The 19428-nt window shown below is 53.2% G+C and overlaps 7 protein-coding genes across 7 annotated transcripts; 5 read left to right on the forward strand and 2 right to left on the reverse strand.

Moving 5' to 3' along the window:
- Positions 1-731: 731 nt before the first annotated feature.
- HD553DRAFT_321198 (uncharacterized protein) lies at positions 732-2790 on the forward strand (the record flags this gene model as incomplete). Its single annotated transcript, XM_046181219.1, has 2 exons — positions 732-1081; positions 1155-2790. The coding sequence occupies 2 exons, from the start codon at positions 732-734 to the stop codon at positions 2788-2790; spliced, it is 1986 nt and encodes a 661-aa protein (XP_046040169.1).
- Positions 2791-3267: 477 nt separating this feature from the next.
- Positions 3268-4855, reverse strand: HD553DRAFT_302681 (uncharacterized protein). Its single transcript, XM_046178776.1, has 6 exons — positions 4688-4855; positions 4234-4611; positions 4075-4172; positions 3942-4000; positions 3679-3872; positions 3268-3586 (listed from the first exon to the last, which is right to left on the reverse strand). Exons 1-6 carry the CDS (start codon positions 4696-4698, stop codon positions 3556-3558), a joined length of 771 nt encoding a protein of 256 aa, XP_046040170.1. The 5' UTR covers positions 4699-4855; the 3' UTR covers positions 3268-3555.
- A 76-nt stretch (positions 4856-4931) lies between these two features.
- On the forward strand, positions 4932-8063 carry HD553DRAFT_302683 (UNC-like C-terminal-domain-containing protein). The gene is made up of 4 exons (XM_046178777.1): positions 4932-6940; positions 7008-7124; positions 7190-7400; positions 7460-8063. Exons 1-4 carry the CDS (start codon positions 5012-5014, stop codon positions 7948-7950), a joined length of 2748 nt encoding a protein of 915 aa, XP_046040171.1. The 5' UTR covers positions 4932-5011; the 3' UTR covers positions 7951-8063.
- A 1073-nt stretch (positions 8064-9136) lies between these two features.
- Positions 9137-11434, reverse strand: HD553DRAFT_302686 (PCI domain-containing protein). Its single transcript, XM_046178778.1, has 11 exons — positions 11285-11434; positions 11126-11195; positions 10966-11048; positions 10736-10877; positions 10498-10651; positions 10297-10415; positions 10102-10207; positions 9878-10025; positions 9638-9794; positions 9461-9551; positions 9137-9393 (listed from the first exon to the last, which is right to left on the reverse strand). The coding sequence occupies exons 1-11, from the start codon at positions 11376-11378 to the stop codon at positions 9310-9312; spliced, it is 1248 nt and encodes a 415-aa protein (XP_046040172.1). The 5' UTR covers positions 11379-11434; the 3' UTR covers positions 9137-9309.
- A 233-nt stretch (positions 11435-11667) lies between these two features.
- Positions 11668-14529, forward strand: HD553DRAFT_347019 (uncharacterized protein). The gene is made up of 3 exons (XM_046183267.1): positions 11668-11838; positions 11925-12547; positions 12652-14529. The coding sequence occupies exons 1-3, from the start codon at positions 11782-11784 to the stop codon at positions 14252-14254; spliced, it is 2283 nt and encodes a 760-aa protein (XP_046040173.1). The 5' UTR covers positions 11668-11781; the 3' UTR covers positions 14255-14529.
- A 55-nt stretch (positions 14530-14584) lies between these two features.
- Positions 14585-17100, forward strand: HD553DRAFT_279115 (VHS domain-containing protein). The gene is made up of 12 exons (XM_046178079.1): positions 14585-14726; positions 14800-14887; positions 14970-15045; positions 15114-15254; positions 15320-15416; positions 15482-15540; positions 15600-15653; positions 15722-15802; positions 15877-16017; positions 16091-16175; positions 16243-16342; positions 16411-17100. The coding sequence occupies exons 1-12, from the start codon at positions 14672-14674 to the stop codon at positions 16964-16966; spliced, it is 1533 nt and encodes a 510-aa protein (XP_046040174.1). The 5' UTR covers positions 14585-14671; the 3' UTR covers positions 16967-17100.
- Positions 17101-17193: 93 nt separating this feature from the next.
- On the forward strand, positions 17194-19036 carry HD553DRAFT_302690 (26S proteasome subunit RPN7-domain-containing protein). The gene is made up of 8 exons (XM_046178779.1): positions 17194-17422; positions 17493-17695; positions 17771-17916; positions 17986-18205; positions 18268-18376; positions 18440-18611; positions 18685-18830; positions 18904-19036. Exons 1-8 carry the CDS (start codon positions 17290-17292, stop codon positions 18933-18935), a joined length of 1161 nt encoding a protein of 386 aa, XP_046040175.1. The 5' UTR covers positions 17194-17289; the 3' UTR covers positions 18936-19036.
- The last annotated feature ends 392 nt before the right edge of the window (positions 19037-19428 follow it).

Genomic DNA, 19428 nt, shown 5'->3' on the forward strand with positions numbered 1-19428 from the left:
CCCGTACTCTCGCTGTTCCTCGTTATATCCCCTTGAAACGACCATCGTCGATAGTCGCAACCAGTCGCACCTCAAAAGTCCGCCCGGTCGTCACTCCTCAACACAACCACCTTGTTCAAGCCCCGCCCATCGAATCGATAGTTCGTCCGTCGCAAGCAAGGACGACATCTTACATCAGGCCCCGAGACACGAAACCGGCAAACAAAGGAGCCACCTCGTCGACAAAGTCGCAGCGTCTGACGCTATACAGACGTGATCCTAGTCAAGCCCAGCGCCGAGGATCCGTACCCTCCGCTGGCTCTCTTCGTACAGGACGTATATAACCTGGCCTGAACTGAAGCAATAGCTTTTTGGTGAGTTCGCTCGCTTTCTTGAAATGCATTTTTTCTTGCGTTCCATTCGTTACCCCCCCTCCATCGTCGTCTCGACAAATTTTCGATCGGAAGATCACCCAAAATCCCCCTAAACCCTCCACATCCCCGAAAAGCCAAAAGGCCAAAAAGAGAGTGTCGCACTGAGCCTTCACCCCCCAAAAACACCAAAACATCATCACTCAGAGGGGAAAAAACGAGAGCCGCATTGCTCACACAAAATTGATACAAAAGCGAATACCACGCAAAAAAAGAAAAGGCCAAGACCGTCAACCAATAAACCTCACCGATTCGATTTCGAAACCGGACGTATCATAATTCCGAAGCAACACGCACGCTGACACTCGTTTGCCAATAAACATGCCTTGCCAACCGTCGATCCCGTACCCAAAACGATCTTCCCGATCTCCTGGCCCCTCGAACCTCTGCCCCGCTACTCCGCCACCCCTGACCTCGATCACCGCCTCTGCCCACACTCTTGCGCCCCGTCGCAGATCGACGATTCGACATCAATCCCCGTCGAAACCTCGTCAGATCGCCATTGTCCCACCCTTTCACGCCGCCCCTTGGTGTTCCTCGAAACAGGTCTACGCAAGACCGACCTTGCAAGTCAGGTCCGGCAAGTTTGACACGTCCAGGATGACGACGGACATATTTAGCGATATCGGGTATTGCATGAGTTGCGAGAAGCCTCTGCGGGATAGCAATGCGTGAGTGTCTGCGGTTCGGGTTAAACATGGCGATCAGGACAAGCGAGACTGATACCATGTTGTAATCTCCCAGGTCGTATTGTGACGACGTTTGCAAGGCCAATGACGGATACTCGAGGCGTCTTCGGACGGGTATCGAGGATTCGCCCTCGATCATGGCCTCACTCCCGGCTCTCTTGGCTTCCAACATCAAGTCGAGCTCTCGACCCCGTGGACAAGACGCTTCGGCCTCGACCCCGTCACAATCGGAGACCTCGTCGCCATTGCAATCGCCTTCACCCTTTGCGCATCCGGTCTTGGGACTCGAAAACAGCCCGAAAGAGGACGCTTTTACGCTACCTCCCCCGGCTTATCCTCATGCGAATCCGCTTTACCACAATACGTTTAGCACCTCGTCCAATCCGGTCAAGATACCGACATACAAGACCGCTTCTCCTGGAGCCGACCTGTCTCACAGTCAACGCGAGTCTTACAAGGAACACCTCAACGGAACTCCTACCAAAGGTATCGAGTCGACCTTGCGGTACGGTCGTCGACCGGGGCATACCAACAGCGTGACTTCGCCCTTGGCGCTCTTCCCGATCGGATCGACCAAACGTCACGACTCGAATGGAGCGCCGAGGCCCACCAACGTGCTCGGATCTCCGGCATTTGCTCCTTTGAGGAATGTCTCGGACTCGTCTGTCCTCACCACACAGCAGAACGGGGATAATCGACAGCGAAAGTCGTTTGCCTATGGGACGCATTCGCCCTTGCTCCTCGCCGCCAACGCTTCTCGAGCGCCCTCGTCGGCCGTCGACTTTTCCAATGCGAGTGCCAACCCGCGCGATCAGTCGCCCCAGCTCCAGGCTTCGTCTTCCACGGCTGCTCTCAAGTCCGCTCAGAACGGCAATAATGAGAGGCAGAGTCGTTCGGGATCGAGGCCAAGGATTGTCGTCAGGGAGACCGCTGTCGATAACCGAAGGAAGTCTTTCCCCGCTCACTTGTTTGCCGGGTTGAGGCCCAAATTGACGACCTCGGCCACCGTGATGGACGCTCGGGCACAGCCGGTCATCTGCTCCGACTCGGAGGAGGACGGTCTCGTTCCTCCCCCCGAGACGGAAAGGGAAATTTCCCGCCGAGGCCGAAGTCGAGAGCGCAAGATGAGCGCCGTCGAGAGGGAAGGATCGCGTTCTCGCTCGTCCCGTGCGCCCTCGTCGCACCTCGGTTTAGACGGCATGGCTCAACCGAGGACGAGCAGGTCGGGCTCGAGGATGAGGCGAGAAAGAGACGGCGAGAGGGACAGGAAGCGTAGTCAGGGACGCCGGAATCGGGACAGGTCGCATTCCAGCAGCGATCGAGAGCGTTCCAGTGGCGATGACCAGTCATTCCGGAGTCACCACGCCGCGCCTCGTCTGACAACTCGTGATAGCCATTACAATCCCGAGCTCGATACCATTGTCGGTTCGTTTCAGAACGAGCAGCAGGCTGGCCAATCCGTCGAGCGGGGCCGCGGCGCCAAAGCTAGCGATGTCAACTATGACGGCTTTCGAGAAGGATCCCCGCTGGCTACCATCAAGCCCAATCGTAAACAGATCCGCCCAGTCGGCCCGGACTTTTCGCCGACCGCCTCGTCCAAGGTCTTGTCGGACGAGTCGGTCGATCGTAGATCTCGCTCTAAGTCGACATCCGAGTTCAAGCGGACCTACGACGCTCGCGTCGTCGTATGACCCAGGCTCGGCTGAGCATTCAGCGACACCCCAAAATCCCCCATCATCATCACCACATCGAGGTTTTACCACCTCTGCTTGTTCCAACACAACTCTCCCAACAAGAAAAAGAATTGATCATCAATACGCATCAGCCTCTCCATACCATATCCACATTCATCAACTGCACGACATATGGTAGACGACTGCGGTCCTCCCAACACGAAAAAACGAAGAAAGAGGACAGGCAGGGCGGGAAGACGTGTTGGAACTTCGAAGTCTGTTAGACCAAGATCTCTCCCTCATCTCCTCGTTCTGGTTTTGCCCCCTAAAACGCATACAAGAAACACAAGAGAACCAGTCGTTGTATATAGCATTAGCCCCATAGCATTTTCACCCATACTCCCACACGATTACATGCCTGGTCGGCGTGACATTGCTTTCTCACGCCTGGTCGTGCACTCCACATCTGCTCACTCGCTTGCGTAGCCGACCCTGCCAAGCTCGCCAGCCAGGTCGGCACATTCGATTCGGTCGGCGAATTGTCATCTTAGGCGGACGAAGCAATCTCGGGTGCCTTGGCGTCGGTATGGTTATCTGGCTGCAATAGGTATCTTTAACTACGCTACTCAGCTACTCGATATCGTCGACGGTCATCATTATTGATATGTTATGTCCGTGTCAAGCACTGTATGGCTTCGTCGTAATCTTTGATCTACATCTGTTATGCGCCGAAAGCGAGATTCACTCGTCACAACCCTCTTATGTATATGGGTAGACCGTAAATTACAGCTTGTCAACCTTCCAGAGATCATCACTACGAAAAAGGAGGTATAAATCATTCCAATGCATTGTCAGCTCGCACGCCTCGTTATGCATTCCGACATCAGAGATGAGCGGAAGACTCACCCGAGGTAACACATGACCTCGACAGCAACTCCCTTGCCGGCCTTTCGAATCTCTTCGCTGCTTGCCGTCAATTTACCGATCCCCGCGGCAGACTCTTTGCCTTCGGCGTGGATAGCCACGATCGAGTTGGCGGGAAGACCGGCTGGCAGGTCTCCTCCTGCCGATAGTAGACCGGGAGCCATCATGTTGGCGCCCTGTGCGAAAGTGATGCCGTCAATACGTATCACAAGGATAGTTCAGGGAATATCTAGCTAAGCACTGACAGCTAGCAGGAACTTGATTGCACCCCTATCTATGCGGACTTTGGGCAGCATGTCTGGGTCTACGTGTAGTGATACAGTTTCGACTTCAGCGACCTGCGCTTCCGAGGTGGATCAAAGGTAGGGAAACACTGACATTGATGCAGAACCTTCAGGGTCGGTACGAGAGGCCCGTCAAAGTGTTGGAAGATCAAAGGTGTACTGTCCAGAGTATAGATGGTGATATGATCACGGCTAGAATTCGAACAGAACAAGGTCAGCGGGGCAATAAGTCTGTACAGTATTGTGTGCGTACCACTTCGTGATAGCAATGGCCTCCTTCTTTGCCCAGATCTCATCAATGACCTGCAATGGCTCTTGAGGTCCTCCTGCCGTCTCCTCCTTCTCGTCCGCTGCATTCTTGCCTTTACCCTTCTTCTCGATCTTTCCACCGCCCTTCTTCTTGCCCCCTTTCCCACCTTTTGTCTTTTCCTCTACCTGCTCCACCGGGGCCGCTTCTTCAGCTTGTGCTTCAGGCTCGACGGCCGCGGCTGATGCGTCGCCCGTCGTTGACGCTTCGGTGTAAGCAGGTCGGGTCAAGAATGGGATCTGCTCGCATATGGACGTCCTGATATGACGCTGGACCGAAGACTTGAGCGAGGTCGAGCTTGCGATATCCTCCTTGGGGTCAAATCTGATCCAGAAATAAAGAGCGTCAGTCCCGCTTTCATCTGATCAGCGGAAAGTCACGCCTGCAGCTGGCGGCGCACTTTTTGAACATGTCTGCTGGGTTTCTTCGGTATATCTAAAGGTGATAGAAGCTGCAGATCTGGTCGTTGGTCGCTGGTTACTGGATTCTTGGCCTCTTGGGAGATGTACACAGAGATCAGAGATGATGATGGATGACCCGGGTTCAAGCTTTCCGTTTCGAAGAATCGTCATCGTCGTCTGCGCCTCAAAGACCGCGCTTTAGAGGTTCCCCCCCCCCCTTTTGTATTCGATGACATTCCTACATGATAATCTGGCCATGTCGTCACCATTAGCAGCTCAAACCTATACTCTCAGCTAGGCCGTCGAATCTCTAGCATGCAAGCATGCACATATACCGGCTGGCGGCGCTCATAGGCGTCCTCGCACTACCAGGACGTGTCAACGCAGATGCATCGTCGCCTGATACCACCCCCATAGACCACTTCCGCCACATCAGGCAGGCATGCCTCATCAATACTGAATGTACATTATTGGGACTAGGAGAAGCTGGGACACTTGATAGTCCTTCCAAGGCCGCCGAGAAGGGTGAAGGGGAGAACTCGCCAGAAGAGCTGTTCGTTGGAGAAGTAACCGATCAGCCCTCGATCATCGTTCAGAAGTATGTTCCCGGTGAAAGCGATTCAGCCGAGATCCTCAGCTTTGAAGCTTGGAAGGAGAAGCAATTTAGAGAAGCCGTAGCTTCTGGACTCGTACATGAGATTCAAGAGGAGGAACCTGTTCCGTCGCGAAAGGTCGAGCATGACGATCAGGCCACCGCGCATCCTGCTCAACCGCAAAGCGAAGGTGGACAGGCCAAGGAGGAGACTCGAAAGGAACAGCCGAAGCAGAAGGTTGAAGATGTAAAGAGCAAACCGAACCCCCCCAACGGTAAACAGGTCACCAACCCGCCCCATCGGTACAACTATGCTTCCCCCGACTGTTCCGCCCGGGTCATCTCCTCGAGCTCGACATCACAGCACGCCTCGTCGGTCCTACACAAGTCGAAAGACCGGTACATGCTCACCCCATGCAACTCCAAGGAGCACTGGGTCGTAATTGAACTCTGTGACGAGATTCGGATCGAAGCGGTCGAGATTGGAATGTTCGAGTTCTTCTCCGGGGTAGTCAAAGAGGTCGTTCTGAGCGTCGATGCGCTCGAGGATGACGAGGCAGAGGGATCGGACGAAGATGGAGACGAAACACCCCGAAAGGGTAGCGAATGGGAACAGGTCGCCGTCTTTGAAGCGAGAAACGTCAGGGGATCCCAGATGTTCAACTTGCCCAGTCCGACCTCTTTTCACCGTTTCATCCGGCTCGACTTTCCCTCGTATTACGGCAAAGAATATTATTGCCCCATTAGTAGCGTGAAGGCGTACGGAATGAACCAGATGGAGGCGTTCAAGTGGGAGTCGAAAAGGAACAAGCAGAGGGAGGACGAGTGGGCTCGACGGCAGGCCGAGGAGGATAGGAAGCGGAGGTTGCCTTTGCCCTCAGTTTCTGAGACGATATCAGTGGTTCAGGTGACGCCTCGAGCGCATCTTCCAGTGAACACTGTGATCGTAGAGGGCACTTCTGCTACGGTTTCGAGTGGCATACCTGAAGAGGCGGAAGAGGTACGGTACAGCGCAGCGCAGACCATCATGGTTGCAGAGAGTCCCACTGTGAAAGGCGGTACCTCGGAACAAGGCGCATCGACGACTTCAACTTCAGCGAGCGCAGCTAGGACCACTTCGCTGATGCCGCGACATACTGAAATGTCAATTGTCGATAATGCGTCGCACAACAGTGGATCTGGTGATACCACAAGAGCGCACGGTGCAAATTATAATGAAACACTATCGGCACATGCGGGCCGCGATGACGAGAATCATACCGCGGTCGGCATCGAGCCCGTCGCTAAACAGGTCAATGACACCAAGGTGGCGCATAATGCTACGACTTCAGCGGAAGGAAGTGAGAGGACGGCCTTGTCTACCGACTCACCACACGGCCAGCCGACGTCGGCCGCAGCATCGAGCAGCACAAGATCCGCGACCTCCCATTCCCCATCTAGTGCACCGCGTCAGAGCAACGTCAAAGCAGACTCGTCAGAGTCCATCTATGCATTCATCATCAGGCGGCTCAACGCCCTTGAAGGCAACGCAACGTTGGCCATGATGTACGTGGAAGAGCAGAGCCGAGTTAACCGCGGGCTATTGGGCCAGTTGGAGAAGTCTTGGTCTCACTGGCGGATTGATCAAGCTCAGCAACAACGACTTGCCGCAGAAAAGACTGTCAGTATCTCATGCTCTCGTTCCAGGCATGTACATCTTGAAACTGAAGACTATCCCTATTGTTCAGAGAATTGCAACCGAGGAAACTCTAGATCACATGCTTTCGAAAATGGATCAGCGCGATCTTCTATTGACGGAAACTATTGCTAAATTGCAGACCCAGTTGAACAGCATGACGGAAGAAGTAAGCCGTCTTCTCTACGACCGAACCCGGGATTATCGGCTAAATTCACCGGAGACGTTTTACAGATTGCTTGGGAGAAGCGGAGGGGTATCATCCAACTGGTACTACTTATAACGGTCATCGCGCTGTCAGCCTTGTCTCGGTCGGCGACGGTCGATGTACATGCCGTCAGACCTTTGATGAACGCTAGAAACAGCACATCAGCGGAGCTCGCGCGTGCCAAGGAAGAATCACGACCAAAAGACGCCGAGATCGATCCTCCCAGCCGGGAAGAAGGTAAGGCCGATGTACACCCTAAATTTCGACTTTCGCATCATACTGACATGCTTGAACAGCCAAATCACCCCTGGCACGAACACGATCTTTGGGGCATTCGAAAGGATCCCCTCGAAGACCGGGGACTCCGATCAACGGTATCAAGAAGAATAGACCCGCCTTGACTCTGAATGCGAAAACATACACCGACCGGCTCGAACCTCCACGTACTGCCATACCAATGCGCTCCCGACACTTCCTTCCCACCAACGTCACGCCACACCTCAACGGCAAACGTTTGGCTCGTAGCTCTCATTTGCATACCATAGATGCGGATCGTGTCCGCCGCAAGATGCAGATGGAGTCGACTGACATCAATAGTACACCCAGTAAATCCTTTAGCGGATCAACAACCCCGTTTATCGCCACGCCGAGACCAACGATGTCGGGAAGCCTTTCGACGGAGAATGCCATTGTGGACTCGATTGATTCGGAGTTTTCCGAGTATGAGCTGGCATCTGCATCGGAAGCCGAAGCCGAGCTAGACGTACAAGGCGGTCTTACGATCTGATAGGCACACTCGCAGGCTGTTGTTTGTTTTGACGTGCCATGTTGTAACCTTTCGGTAAAAGCCAAAAGCAACCCGATGTGCAAGCCAAAATCCAATTTTCTAGAAAAGGCGAAGTCAGAGCGTTTGCTTGCCAAGATTTGGCGTCACACCAATTGACCATTGGCAAGCGACCGTGCTCAGTCCACGAACAGGTCACCGTCTTTAAGAAGATAAATATGCACAGGGTCAACATCATCTTTTCGCTTGACGTCTACGATTCAGAATTGGCGGTCAGGTCAGTACTTGACACTGACCAGGAGAAATTATCAGTTCGTCTGTCATCGTTCGATGGAGCTTGGCCCTTCGCGCTGCTGGGCGACGTGTAGTTGCGATACGCACGAGTCCAGAATTTGTTCGACGCATAAGCGACAGACGTCCGTCGCTTCTTTACTCCCTCCGGGCCACAACCTTGAGAGTGGGATACCGCGGCAGTTATTCTGATGAGCCAATTCGTGGCAAGTCAGGTCGTATAGACTAAACTTACTGGGACAACGGTTGATCCGACAAGCTTCATCCCCTCTTAGTGCAAAATCCACATCTCAAGTTTCAGTGAGAAACGCCAACATGTCACTTGCCTTCCTCTGTCCCTCCATTACCAAGTCCACTGTTTCGTCTGCTTTCCCTTCCTCAAGATCGGCCAAATTCATAGTGGTCCATGATGGTGATAGGAGCAGAGCAGTAGGTTTCGACGTCAGATCCGTGTTTAGTTCGACGCGTAGGCTGTCTTTTCGTCTGAACTTTGACTCCTGTGTACGACGTGGTATTCTAGCAGCAACGCCGTATTACAATCGGTATCATTAAGAGGAATCCACAAATCTCGTCGAGAAAACCAAATGCTCATCGCCCACCATCAAGAGGGCATGATCATGATCACAATCGAGGGGTTTGTCACTAGCGCGTCGAAATAACTCGACGAGGCGTCTTACTAGCAGTTATCAAGCGCATCTATCCTTCTGCCCCTGGTCGTCCTACATTTTCACCATCTCACCTTTCAAGAAAATCAGTTCCAAGAGATATCAATTCTCAAAGGCATTCCTATCACGCATATCACTCTCCCATCAGTTTCAGGTAAAGACTCTCCCAATGCTGAATGTTTCGATCGAATTCTGCGCGTTCACGCATAGACGAAGAAAATGGATTCGTACGATTTTCCGAATTGATTCATATCATCGATAGTCGTAAAGGGCGGTGCACAAGACACAAACAACCACGTCGCCCGTTTCATCTACATTGCAATGCTACTGTTACACTCAGGTCAATCGAGTGGCCTACACAATCATTGGCCGAGATTAGCTTGATGAGGTAAGCGTTCACCGGCCATCAAGGAGGATTTACCTTGTCGTACAAACCCTGGACGACAGTCCCGACTTCCCTGATCGTCTCTAGCGTCGTTGCATATGTCGTCTATTCGTCAAGAACGCCATCAGCAACAGACTTCAATATGATTCGATAGACGGCGAAGCGGGCTCACGTCTTCCACAGGCTCGTCGTAGACGACCAGTCTTCCCTTCTCCTGATCGAGCACTCCGTGGAACACCTTGTCCAGGATCATCTGACTCAACCTGCAAACGAGTTCCCACACAGACATCAGTAACTCCGGTTCTCGAGTATTGGTGACAAATCGCCGTCAAGAGACCAGACGGCTTACTTGGATTCAACGCTCGTCACCGGCTGACCGACTTCCTGTGCTACATGGGCGAGATCGACGACCGAATACGGTTCCAACACCCTGACCAAGTTCTGCTCAAGGAGCGTGTCGTATAGGTGAGCCAGATGAGTCCGGATAAGCTGGTCGTGTTGCAATTCTGAATACGTGACCGAACGTATCGTTCAACTTCAGCGTACGTACTCTACCAATGCAATGCTCAAGATTCTTCTCGCAACTCACCGCTCGTGTAATCTTTCAGGTTCTTTTCAAAGGCTTCAAGGCTCCTATCCTTGAGCGCCTTGGCAACCGCCTGCATCGCCTTCAAATCCTTCTTGCTCTCGTACTTTTGCGCCAGCTTCATCGTAAAGATCGGTGCGAGGTCATCCGGCTGCATCAGGCATACATTGTGAGTACCTTGTCGATATGCTGAGAAATTGCTACGCGAAGAGATGATTGGGGCTTACGAGATTCATCATGATCTTGCACAGACACATGTACTTGAGCGCGGGCAGAGCCCGATCATCATCCTGTCCCGCAAACCCTTCGAAGGTCTCGAAAAAGTACGAGTATCTGCAGACAACCATAAAAATATCGCAAGTACAGTGAGTATCTCTGCTCTTGACACTGCTGGTCGTCATATGCTGTGATGTGGGGCTTACCCAGTCTTGTAATCCCGGTCTTCGGTATGGAGCGTTCCGGACTGTGAATCCAATTGAGCTTGTAAGAGAGGTGGACAATAAATCGAAGCCGCCGCTGTCCTCGCCGAGGTCAAGGCTGACTAAAAAGCCCAACGGAAGCAAAGAACCGTCAGCTACGGTCTGCATCAACGCCACACTTGTTGAAATCAGTCGGCAACGAACCTTGGCTTTCGGCATGTTCTTGGTCGCGTGGTTCACTCGGGACTCGAGCAGGTGGACTTCGGTGAGGATCATCTTGTCGTCCAGTTTTCTCAGTTCCTTCAAGAGGGATTCGATCAGTTGTAACGCCGGTCGGTATGATTTCGTCTCCAACTGCCTGTAACCATCAAACATTCAAGTGAAGAATTCAGCAAAGGCCTCACAGAAGGATGAACAGGGTGACCGTGAGGTGAGGACTGACAATCCGACGAGCTTGACTTCGAGGCTTTGACGGAGAAAGACCCGGTTCTCCTTGGTCGCCCACGAGATATTGTCCTGCAGGACGGTCATCTGCTTGCTCCTTCCCTCTTCAGTCGCGGGGAACGAGTCGATCAGGGTTCGAACTGGGTGATAGAAAAGGTCGAGTGTAGGTAAGCAACGGCAAGCAGAGATGCGAGCGAGAATACGGAAGGCGAAGGAAGCGGCGCTCACTAAGTCGAGCCGTCTTGGCTTTGGCGATGCTCCCCATGAAATCTCTCGAGTCTGTCACCAACTGAGCCAGGGCATCCGAGTTGCTGTAACGAGCAACATCAGATGGGTTCAGTACTGTAAGAGGCCGAAACACGTAGCGGGATGCCAGGGTAGAGCTCACCCTGCTGCCTTGTACAACCCTCCGAGCTTGAGCAGAGCCGTCTCCTGTTCACGCAGCTGTTCATCGTTGGCTACAGGATTTGATGGGCAACATGAAAAATTTGTTGTGGTTCATCTGATTAGGTCACATCAGACCAGCATATTATCAAGGCGAACTCACCGGCCTTGTCCTTCAGGATCTGCTTGTAGAGCTGTTCGGCCTGTGATGGGTCCGAGGCGGCGATCGAATTAGCTTGGGCGAGTGGAGATGTCATGGCTAGTCTATGTTCGATGTTTTGGTATCCGAGAGGCCAGGTAGTATGTCACAATCTACTGAATGCTGAATGCTTGTACAAGATGCTGAATTAGCCATACTCTGGCTGACGACTCGTCATTCTCAGCTCGAGGGACCTAGCCGCGGACATCTAGCTGTTTCTTTCCGGTCTTGGTAATGATGCCGTAATTAGCGGACATCGATCTGTATACCTTCCCCCCCTTTCCCTTGCCAAAGTGACGATGGGATCGAGACCAAAAGTATAAAGTGGTCGAGAATGAATCAGAAAGCCTATTCAAGGTCAAAAGACCGACTACAACCTGGTCACCCGATCTAAAGATATAGATCTTGGACGACACATACGTATGATCTCGTGATAACTCGCTCCTTCGCCCGGGTCCACCATGAACAACGACACCAAGACACCCTCGGTCGCTGGATCAGAGGACGACTGGGAGACCGTAAGCATCCTTCCGCTAGACCGTGCCGTCCGTCACTTTCGCTCATTCGCAGATCTATCATTTTCTGTACATATCATCGTTTGCAGGCCGACTTTTCCAATATTGCGCAGACGAAACCCCAACGTCGGCCCTCCTCGGAACTCGCTGCCAACTTGCGTCCATCTGCTCCGACATTTCAGCCGCGGACCACGAAACCCCCTACGCCTAGACTATGGGAACCTGAGCCTCCTGTAGCACCTTCTGGGTCGAGGACGATGGCTGGGATCACGGTTTCGGGTACAGGAGGGACCGGGCGGAGCGTCCTCCTGGGCCCCGCGATCGAAGGGAGGGAATCGACTTCCAGTTCCTCGAATGCGGATCTTGCCGCACGTTCTCGAACACAACCCGCCCAGGCCGGCGCACAGACCGTCGTCAGTTCGCCCGAAAAGGACCAATCGACCCCGATCCCTACATCTGCCCAGCCTCTACCTATCACAAGCTCAGGATCAGGATCGGGAACGAGCCCTTCTACGCCTGATCTCTCTGGGTCGACAATCAGGCCGACGACGATCTTGATGAAACGAGAACCTGCCGCTTCTGCTCCTCGAACATCCACGTCGACAGCTGGTCAGGGGCTGGGAAATATATCCTCGCCCTTTGGGGATGATGATGAGTGGAATCTTGATCCGCGGACGACAGTGGTCTCGAATTCGCAACTGTGGGAGCAAGCGTGAGTCGCCTGTCTCTACATTTCGAGCCCCCTTTGATCGATCAGACGTGTGATCGTCTATGAGCTGACTCGTCGGGAATCGTTCGAAACTTGCGGGTTATCAGGAACAACTCGGCTCCGATGCCAGATCTGCCCAAAAACGCTCCTCCGATGCCGACTGCGGCCTCGCTCAGGATCCTTCGTCGTCCTTCTCCTGCCACCTCGGCTTCCTCTTCGTCACATCAGAACTTCCAAGGAGGTGATGGGTCGGGCGGCAACGGGAGCAACGAGGCGCTGAACGAGCAGAGGGACGGAGGAGTCATGTTCAGGGGTAGTCCAGGGGGTGGTGGAGGAAACGGGTCGAGGTCGGGGTCCAGACGGAACAAGACCCTGATCGAGCGCGAGGAAGAATATAAGCGAGCTAGGGAGAGGATCTTTGGGACGACCGAAGGTTCGGTGTCGGGAGGAGCTGTCGGGGAGGCGGCCGTTCCCGACAATCGATCCGAGGTTAGTGGAGGTGAGAGTGGAGCGGTGACACCAGCCAGGTCCGGGTCGAGTAGTACCGGGTCTGTTTCGGCTTCCACCGCTTCCGGGGTTGTCGGTGGCGGTTCCAATCAGGCCGGACCAGCTCAAGGTCAGCCTCAGGCTCAAACGCCGACATCGTCACAATCGCAATCGCAGAGTCGGAGTGGTAGCGTCGGACCGGGTTCATCGACTTCGTCTTCCTCCAGAGCTCGAACGGGTCCGACTCAGAGCAGTAAACGACGAGGCGAATCGCACTTTGAACCTCTTCGACCGCCTGGAAGTGGTGGTAGTCCAGCAGGCCCCGCTTACCAGTCGATGCAAGCCGGAGGCAATCTCGGGGCGATGTTACCCACGATGAACAATACGGGAGGGATGGGTTATCCGAGAGGCGCGACGAGGGATCGGTTCAATGCGAGTGGATATGGGCCGATGGGGATGTACCAAGCGTATGAGCCTGCTCCGTATGGGATGGGCTTGTCCGGAGGGATGCCTTATCAGGGAACGGCCCAGCAACAACAACAGCAGCAACCGGGTGGGTTCTCCATGTACCCTCAGTTGGCTGGAGGGTATCAGCCGGGACAGGGGCAAGCTCAGCCTCAGCTCGGGATGGCGCCTGGAGGATATGGAAGGATGGGTGGTGCGGGAAATATGGGCGGATTCGGTGCGGGACCGATGCGACAGCCAATCGGGCCTGGGGATGCGGATGGGATGGGTTTCGGCCAGCTCAGGTTGAACGATGCTATGCCATACGGGGGAGGAAGTGGTGGTAGCAGTGGAAATGTGGGATACTCGGACGGTTGGCATGGACCGCCTCGGCCGGCGTATAGCAGTTCGAGCTCGAGCGCCAGTTCGGACGTCGGCTCGACGGGAGGGTACGGACACGATCCGATGTACCGCGGAGGAGGGCCGATGCCACCTCCTCAGCAGCAGCATCATCATCATCATCATCATCAACAGCATTCGTACGCTTCGCAACCTCAACCTCAGATGATGTATAACACCAGCAACAACAGTAACAATAGCAACATCAACAATAGCGGCGGGAAGAGCAACAACATGTCCCACTTGCACGGGATGGAACAACCTCAACCCGGGTACATGGGAGGGCGATCGGGTCCGGGGGCGTACGGACAAGCATGGCCAGCGTTGAGAAAAGGGTCGGGTCCGGAGAATGGGTCGGGCGATCCGGGATATACGAGGTAGACGCTCGGTCACACGCGCTTGACCGTAGCGACCATTTGTATACCCTCCTTTTGTAATTACGGGCCGAAGAGAGGAATGTGGGCAGGAGGCTCTATCCGCGACAAGTGTGTCGTCTATCAAATATGCAGATCTCGGTACATCGAGATGCGCCGATACTTTGATGCAGAGGTATCCCCGTTGTTCGTTGCTGAAGGAGGTAGAGAGTATGGCCTGGGTCGTCTCTCGGTGACTGCCACGCGAGATTGCGCATCGCGGCCATGAGCGAGCGAGCGGACTGATCGAACCATTCACTTGCATGTTGCATCCATAGTCCATCCCCCATCTGCTTTGCCCGTCGTGAACGACTGCTAGGTCCTGCCATAGCTTCTCATTCCCATAGTATCTAACACATACCTTGCACAGGTCTCGTTCGTCAAGATGTTGCCTACGGCGAGACCATGGACATCCATGACGCCGCTCCAATCGCTCGTCGGCAAGTCCCATCCAGCTCATCGTTATGCCATCGCTCCGCTGACTTTATATGCCTTTGCGACGTCTGTGTCCAGAGCGAGCGACGGATCCCATGACACATGAGCCCAACTATGCGGTCAATCTAGAGCTGGCCGAACTGGTGAACACGAAAAAGGCGAACACGTCAGTGAATTGTAGACGACGAGCTTGGAGACTGTCCTAGAGAATCCTCGCTAAACGACTTTCCTGTGCCTGACTTCTGCAGACCTCGGGATGCTGCTATGGAAACCGTTCGAAAAATCAACGACCGGAATCCGCATTGTGCCTTGCTCGGACTGCATGTGAGACCCGGTTGATACCACAGCCACGTCTAATCTCTGCTAACAACGGCTCATCTCCGCTATCATAGCTCCTGGATACGCTGGTCAAGCAATGCGGATATCCTTTCCACCTCCAGGTATCCACCAAAGAGTTTTTGAACGAGCTCGTCCGTCGTTTCCCTGAACGGCCACCTGCGATGATGGGCCCGGTCATGTCGAAAACGCTCGAGGTGAGCTAGTACCTGGACGAAGCAGATGTAACACCCTCGGTATGCTGAGGCAAATGCCCCTTAAGCTCATCCACGAGTGGAAGAATACGATCTGCGTGACGTCAAAGCACAAGGAAGACCTGGTTCATATTCGGGACATGCACCGATTGCTCTCGTATAAGGGTGAGTAGCGAATGTCTTTTGAAGTGATATTATGACTGATCTTGGACTCATCGGCACATCCGCAGGCTATCGATTCAAACCTTTCGATGCGACCCGGGCGATGGCATCAGCTAATCCTACCGAGGTATGCCATTTCGCCTTTGTCCGGTTACTACGGTCCATGTTCATCTTGCTTGAATACAGAATCTGAAATCTCCGGACGAGCTAGAGGAAGAGGATCGAGCAGCAAAGTCTGCTGTAGGTCTACCAAACATATCTTTCATACGTGTGGCCAACAGCTGAGCCTGTCACCAATTTTTCCGCAGAAACTGCAAGAGCTCATCCGAAGAGGGAGCCCGCGAGACTTGGCTCAAGCTCAGGAGCTGATGAAGCAACTCTCTGGAGCAGTAAGCGTCGAGCTGTCAAAACTTTGACTGTACTCGCTTATTATCTGCTTACGCTTCACATTGGGTATGCATAGGAACCCGAAAAGCAGCCCGACTATGAGGCACAGACCAAGAACGAGCTGGAAAAGGTGCAGCAAAAGGCCATCTTGCTCAACGACATGCTGAACAACGTGGATCAAAGTGAACGGATCGGAATCGAGGGGGATGCATACGATGTAAGTTTAAGGATGCGACATCATACTTGACGATGTGCTGACGGATATTGTGGCGTTCATTGGATCGAATCAGCAAGTCGCGCAGGTGTGCAAGATGGCTCGTCCAAAGATCCAAAAATGGATAGGAGACGCTGGAGAAGACAACGCTGAGCTGATGGGTACGAATTTCGATGACAACAGTACGGAATCCTGGAGGCTGAATATTTTGACCGTCTCGACTTGCAGATCGTTTGCTGCTCATTAACGACCTGATCAACAACGTACTCGATCGGTATCAGGCCATCAAGACTGGTGATTGGGCAAAAGCTCAGGAGATAGATGCCACGTAAGGCTCAAAATATAATGATACATGCGATCAAGAGGGCGACCGATGCTGACGACCTTGATATACAGCCTTAACCCCCAGAACAAGCCTCCAGACCTCATCTCCTTTGATGTCTTTGGGGATGACAGTAATCTCAACGCGCTCAGCCCGGATACCCCTGGCGCCTATACTCCGGAGCCGACTGCCTCATCGGCTCCTGGAGGACTCCCGCTCGACCTATTCTCGTCATTCGCCTCTTCTGGACCTTCCGCCGCCCCTGCGAAAGCAAAACAGGACCCCATGGCCTTTTTCAATACGCCCCAGCCTTTGCAACAGCAATCGTCTGGCTTCCAACAAGCGCCTCTCGGTAGTTACGGGATGCCTTCGATGCAACAGCCTGTGCAGCAGCAATCGGGTCCTAACAGCATGTTCGCTGGGCTCGACTTTAGTAATTCTTCAACTGCAGCTTCTGGCAGCTCCACACCAGGCAACGGTTTTGGGGTCGGTATATCTCTGCCGCTAACGCCTTCGAATATGGGAGGAGTGCAGGGCAACAATGGGACGAGGCAGCCGGTCGGTCAGCCGCAGCAGCAGACTCAACCTGCCGCCAAGAAGGACCCATTTGCGGATTTGGCCAACTGGTAGATCCCTGGTCCGAGACCAGCTTTCCCAAGCCCCTATGGAGCTGTCAGATGCACTTGTGTATGTATTACGACGATCTTGTATCGGTCGATCCGCATGTAGAGAAGGGACGAGGTATATATCCTGAATTGCTTCCATGCGCGTCGCCCTCGCTCGACCTTGATCTCGCTCATGACGAAGCGTCTACATCAGCTCGTTACGACGGTTTCAATGACGTTGGAACATCTCTCCACATCTACCTCGAACCACAAAGATACTTCCTCGACTCACAGCTGGGAGACTGACAGAATCACATAGACTTCCTTATTCTCCTGAAATCGAAAAATATGGCCGACGACGCAGTACCCATCCCCCTCGACCTGAAGATCCGCGAGTATGCCTTTCAGCTGCAGGACCCCAACCTGAGCAAACTGCATGAACAGGCGGCAAAGGCTTTCTGGGAGAGCATCGAGAAGAATGGTGAGCGAAGAAATGGGGTGATGCACCAATATCTCACGCTTGAACTCATGCCATCAACTCGTTCATATAGAGATGGCACCTTACATGTCGACTTTGCCATCATCCCTGACACCACCTTCTGCCGACCTTCAGTCCCGTCTAAAGGCGAAGAACGAGGAGCAGCTCAAAAAGATCGAGACTAAGATCAAGGACGCGGAGGAGAGTCTAGGAGAGACCGACGTTTCGGAACCGATGAGGGAAAAGGCAGGGTATCTGGTTACGATTGGGGACAAGGTGAGACGCCTTCCCGCCCCAGGTTGGTCATGACAAGTTTCCATAAACTGAACCAGCGTACCATCTTTGCAATAGGAGAATGCCCTGCCGGCACTGGATGCTGCTATGGAGAAGACTGCTGGTGTCGGAGCGCGCATAGATCTTGTGCTTGCCAAGATCCGTTTGGGCATGTTTTACGGTGATAGCAGCATGATCGACAGCAACATTAAGACGGCGCAGGAGTAAGTTCGCCTTGTCATCATTCACTCATGAACGTGTATTACAGAATCTGATTCGTGTGCCCCTCGCAGCCTGATCGAGAAGGGAGGTGACTGGGACAGGAGAAACCGCCTCAAGGTATACTCTGCCATTCATTTCCTTGGGATCAGGAAGTTCAAGGAAGCGGCCGACCTCCTATTGGAATCGTTGAGCACCTTCACAGCTACTGAGGTGATGGAGTACGAAGAGTTTGTCGCGATGACTATCATCGCTACCGGTGTTGGTTGTGACAGGAAGGGTATCAAGACCAGGGTATGTTTGATCTAATGAGTATTCCGTGAAGGAGGCGATTGACGTTAGCATTCACGATTTAGGTTCTCAACAACGCCGAGATCAACTCGTTGCTACCCCAGATGCCTGCTCTGGCGACCTTCACCAAATCTCTCTACGAGTGCAATTATGCGGAATTCTTCAAATCCCTCGGTACGTTAATCTAACCTAGTGGGCGGTGCTTCGCATCCCAGACTGATCCAAACTGCTCAACAGCTGAGGTCGAGGAGACCTACCTCACGCCGCTGCCAGTATTCGCTCCTCACGCGAGGTATTATGTGAGAGAGATGAGGATCAAGGCGTACACTCAGATCTTGGAGAGCTACAAATCCCTTACGCTCGAGAGAATGAGCAAGGCGTTTGGCGTTAGCACGACCTTTATCGACGCGTAAGCAATCATAGGGATACAGGGATAGTTGGCGAAACGATAGCTAACCCCTGTATCACTTTGTTACGTTTAGCGACCTGTCCCGTTTCATTGCCAACGGACGTTTGGCATGTACGATCGACAAGGTCTCAGGGGTTATCACCACTACGAGGACTTCGGCCGAGAACAAGACGGTCGCTTACGAGCAGGTAGTCAAGCAGGGAGACATTCTTCTTAACGGTGAGTCGGTGTATAGCGCTGCAATCTCTAGTGACCAGCGGGTTTGCTGAGCGTATTCGCGAAAATTCTACAGACATCCAGAAGTTGAGCAGGATCATCGGTTGAGCAGAACACATTATTGTATAGAACGAAATAATGACGAAGCACGCGATATGGCAATAAGTTCGATGGCTCATCGGCTCCTGCATGCTTGAGTACGGCTTCCTTCACCCTTGCTAACAGCTTGTCATCTGGATCTGAAACCTTGGCATAGAATGCCCTTCATATGAGGCCATCCTGCTTCATGAGGAGTATTAAGACGGCCTGCACTTGCATTGATTGGACTGAGGAGGTAAAATCCAAGATACGCCACATCGCCTATGAGCCAAACTGCAGTGGCCCGACGAGTATTCTGCTAGAGGAATCCAGTAGCAACAATGAAGAACTCCACATCTAGATTTTCCATATTGACGCCTCATCTGGCGGAAAGCCTGGTGACGATAATCACTCTTGTGGGGCCTGGGCAGACCAGATGTCACCACCTTCCGGTTCTGAACGTAACGAAACCGAAACGTAAGCACAGATTGTTGGCGTTACTCAGGCCAGACAACTTACCTTC

Source organism: Filobasidium floriforme (assembly GCF_021052385.1).
Source record: "Filobasidium floriforme strain CBS 6241 chromosome Unknown HD553scaffold_1, whole genome shotgun sequence".
Classification (NCBI taxonomy): Eukaryota; Fungi; Basidiomycota; class Tremellomycetes; order Filobasidiales; family Filobasidiaceae; genus Filobasidium; species Filobasidium floriforme.

Bases quoted from the DNA above. Each gene is read 5' to 3' on its own strand.
- HD553DRAFT_302681 (XM_046178776.1), bottom strand. The intron at 4,173-4,233 runs GTACGCACACAA...TTCGAATTCTAG, and splicing joins GCCATTGCTATCACGAAGTG to CCGTGATCATATCACCATCT. The intron at 3,587-3,678 runs GTGAGTCTTCCG...CCTTTTTCGTAG, and splicing joins GAGGTCATGTGTTACCTCGG to TGATGATCTCTGGAAGGTTG.
- HD553DRAFT_302683 (XM_046178777.1), top strand. From the start codon at position 5,012: ATGCACATATACCGGCTGGCGGCGCTCATAGGCGTCCTCGCACTACCA. The intron at 7,125-7,189 runs GTAAGCCGTCTT...GACGTTTTACAG, and splicing joins TGAACAGCATGACGGAAGAA to ATTGCTTGGGAGAAGCGGAG. The intron at 7,401-7,459 runs GTAAGGCCGATG...ATGCTTGAACAG, and splicing joins TCCTCCCAGCCGGGAAGAAG to CCAAATCACCCCTGGCACGA.
- HD553DRAFT_302686 (XM_046178778.1), bottom strand. From the start codon at position 11,378: ATGACATCTCCACTCGCCCAAGCTAATTCGATCGCCGCCTCGGACCCA. The intron at 9,795-9,877 runs GTGAGTTGCGAG...TCACGTATTCAG, and splicing joins CCTGAAAGATTACACGAGCG to AATTGCAACACGACCAGCTT. The intron at 9,552-9,637 runs GTAAGCCGTCTG...ACTCGTTTGCAG, and splicing joins GTGACGAGCGTTGAATCCAA to GTTGAGTCAGATGATCCTGG.
- HD553DRAFT_347019 (XM_046183267.1), top strand. From the start codon at position 11,782: ATGAACAACGACACCAAGACACCCTCGGTCGCTGGATCAGAGGACGAC. The intron at 11,839-11,924 runs GTAAGCATCCTT...CATCGTTTGCAG, and splicing joins CAGAGGACGACTGGGAGACC to GCCGACTTTTCCAATATTGC. The intron at 12,548-12,651 runs GTGAGTCGCCTG...GCGGGTTATCAG, and splicing joins TCGCAACTGTGGGAGCAAGC to GAACAACTCGGCTCCGATGC.
- HD553DRAFT_279115 (XM_046178079.1), top strand. From the start codon at position 14,672: ATGTTGCCTACGGCGAGACCATGGACATCCATGACGCCGCTCCAATCG. The intron at 15,541-15,599 runs GTATGCCATTTC...GCTTGAATACAG, and splicing joins CATCAGCTAATCCTACCGAG to AATCTGAAATCTCCGGACGA. The intron at 15,654-15,721 runs GTAGGTCTACCA...ATTTTTCCGCAG, and splicing joins ATCGAGCAGCAAAGTCTGCT to AAACTGCAAGAGCTCATCCG.
- HD553DRAFT_302690 (XM_046178779.1), top strand. From the start codon at position 17,290: ATGGCCGACGACGCAGTACCCATCCCCCTCGACCTGAAGATCCGCGAG. The intron at 17,423-17,492 runs GTGAGCGAAGAA...TCGTTCATATAG, and splicing joins GGAGAGCATCGAGAAGAATG to AGATGGCACCTTACATGTCG. The intron at 18,377-18,439 runs GTACGTTAATCT...ACTGCTCAACAG, and splicing joins GGAATTCTTCAAATCCCTCG to CTGAGGTCGAGGAGACCTAC.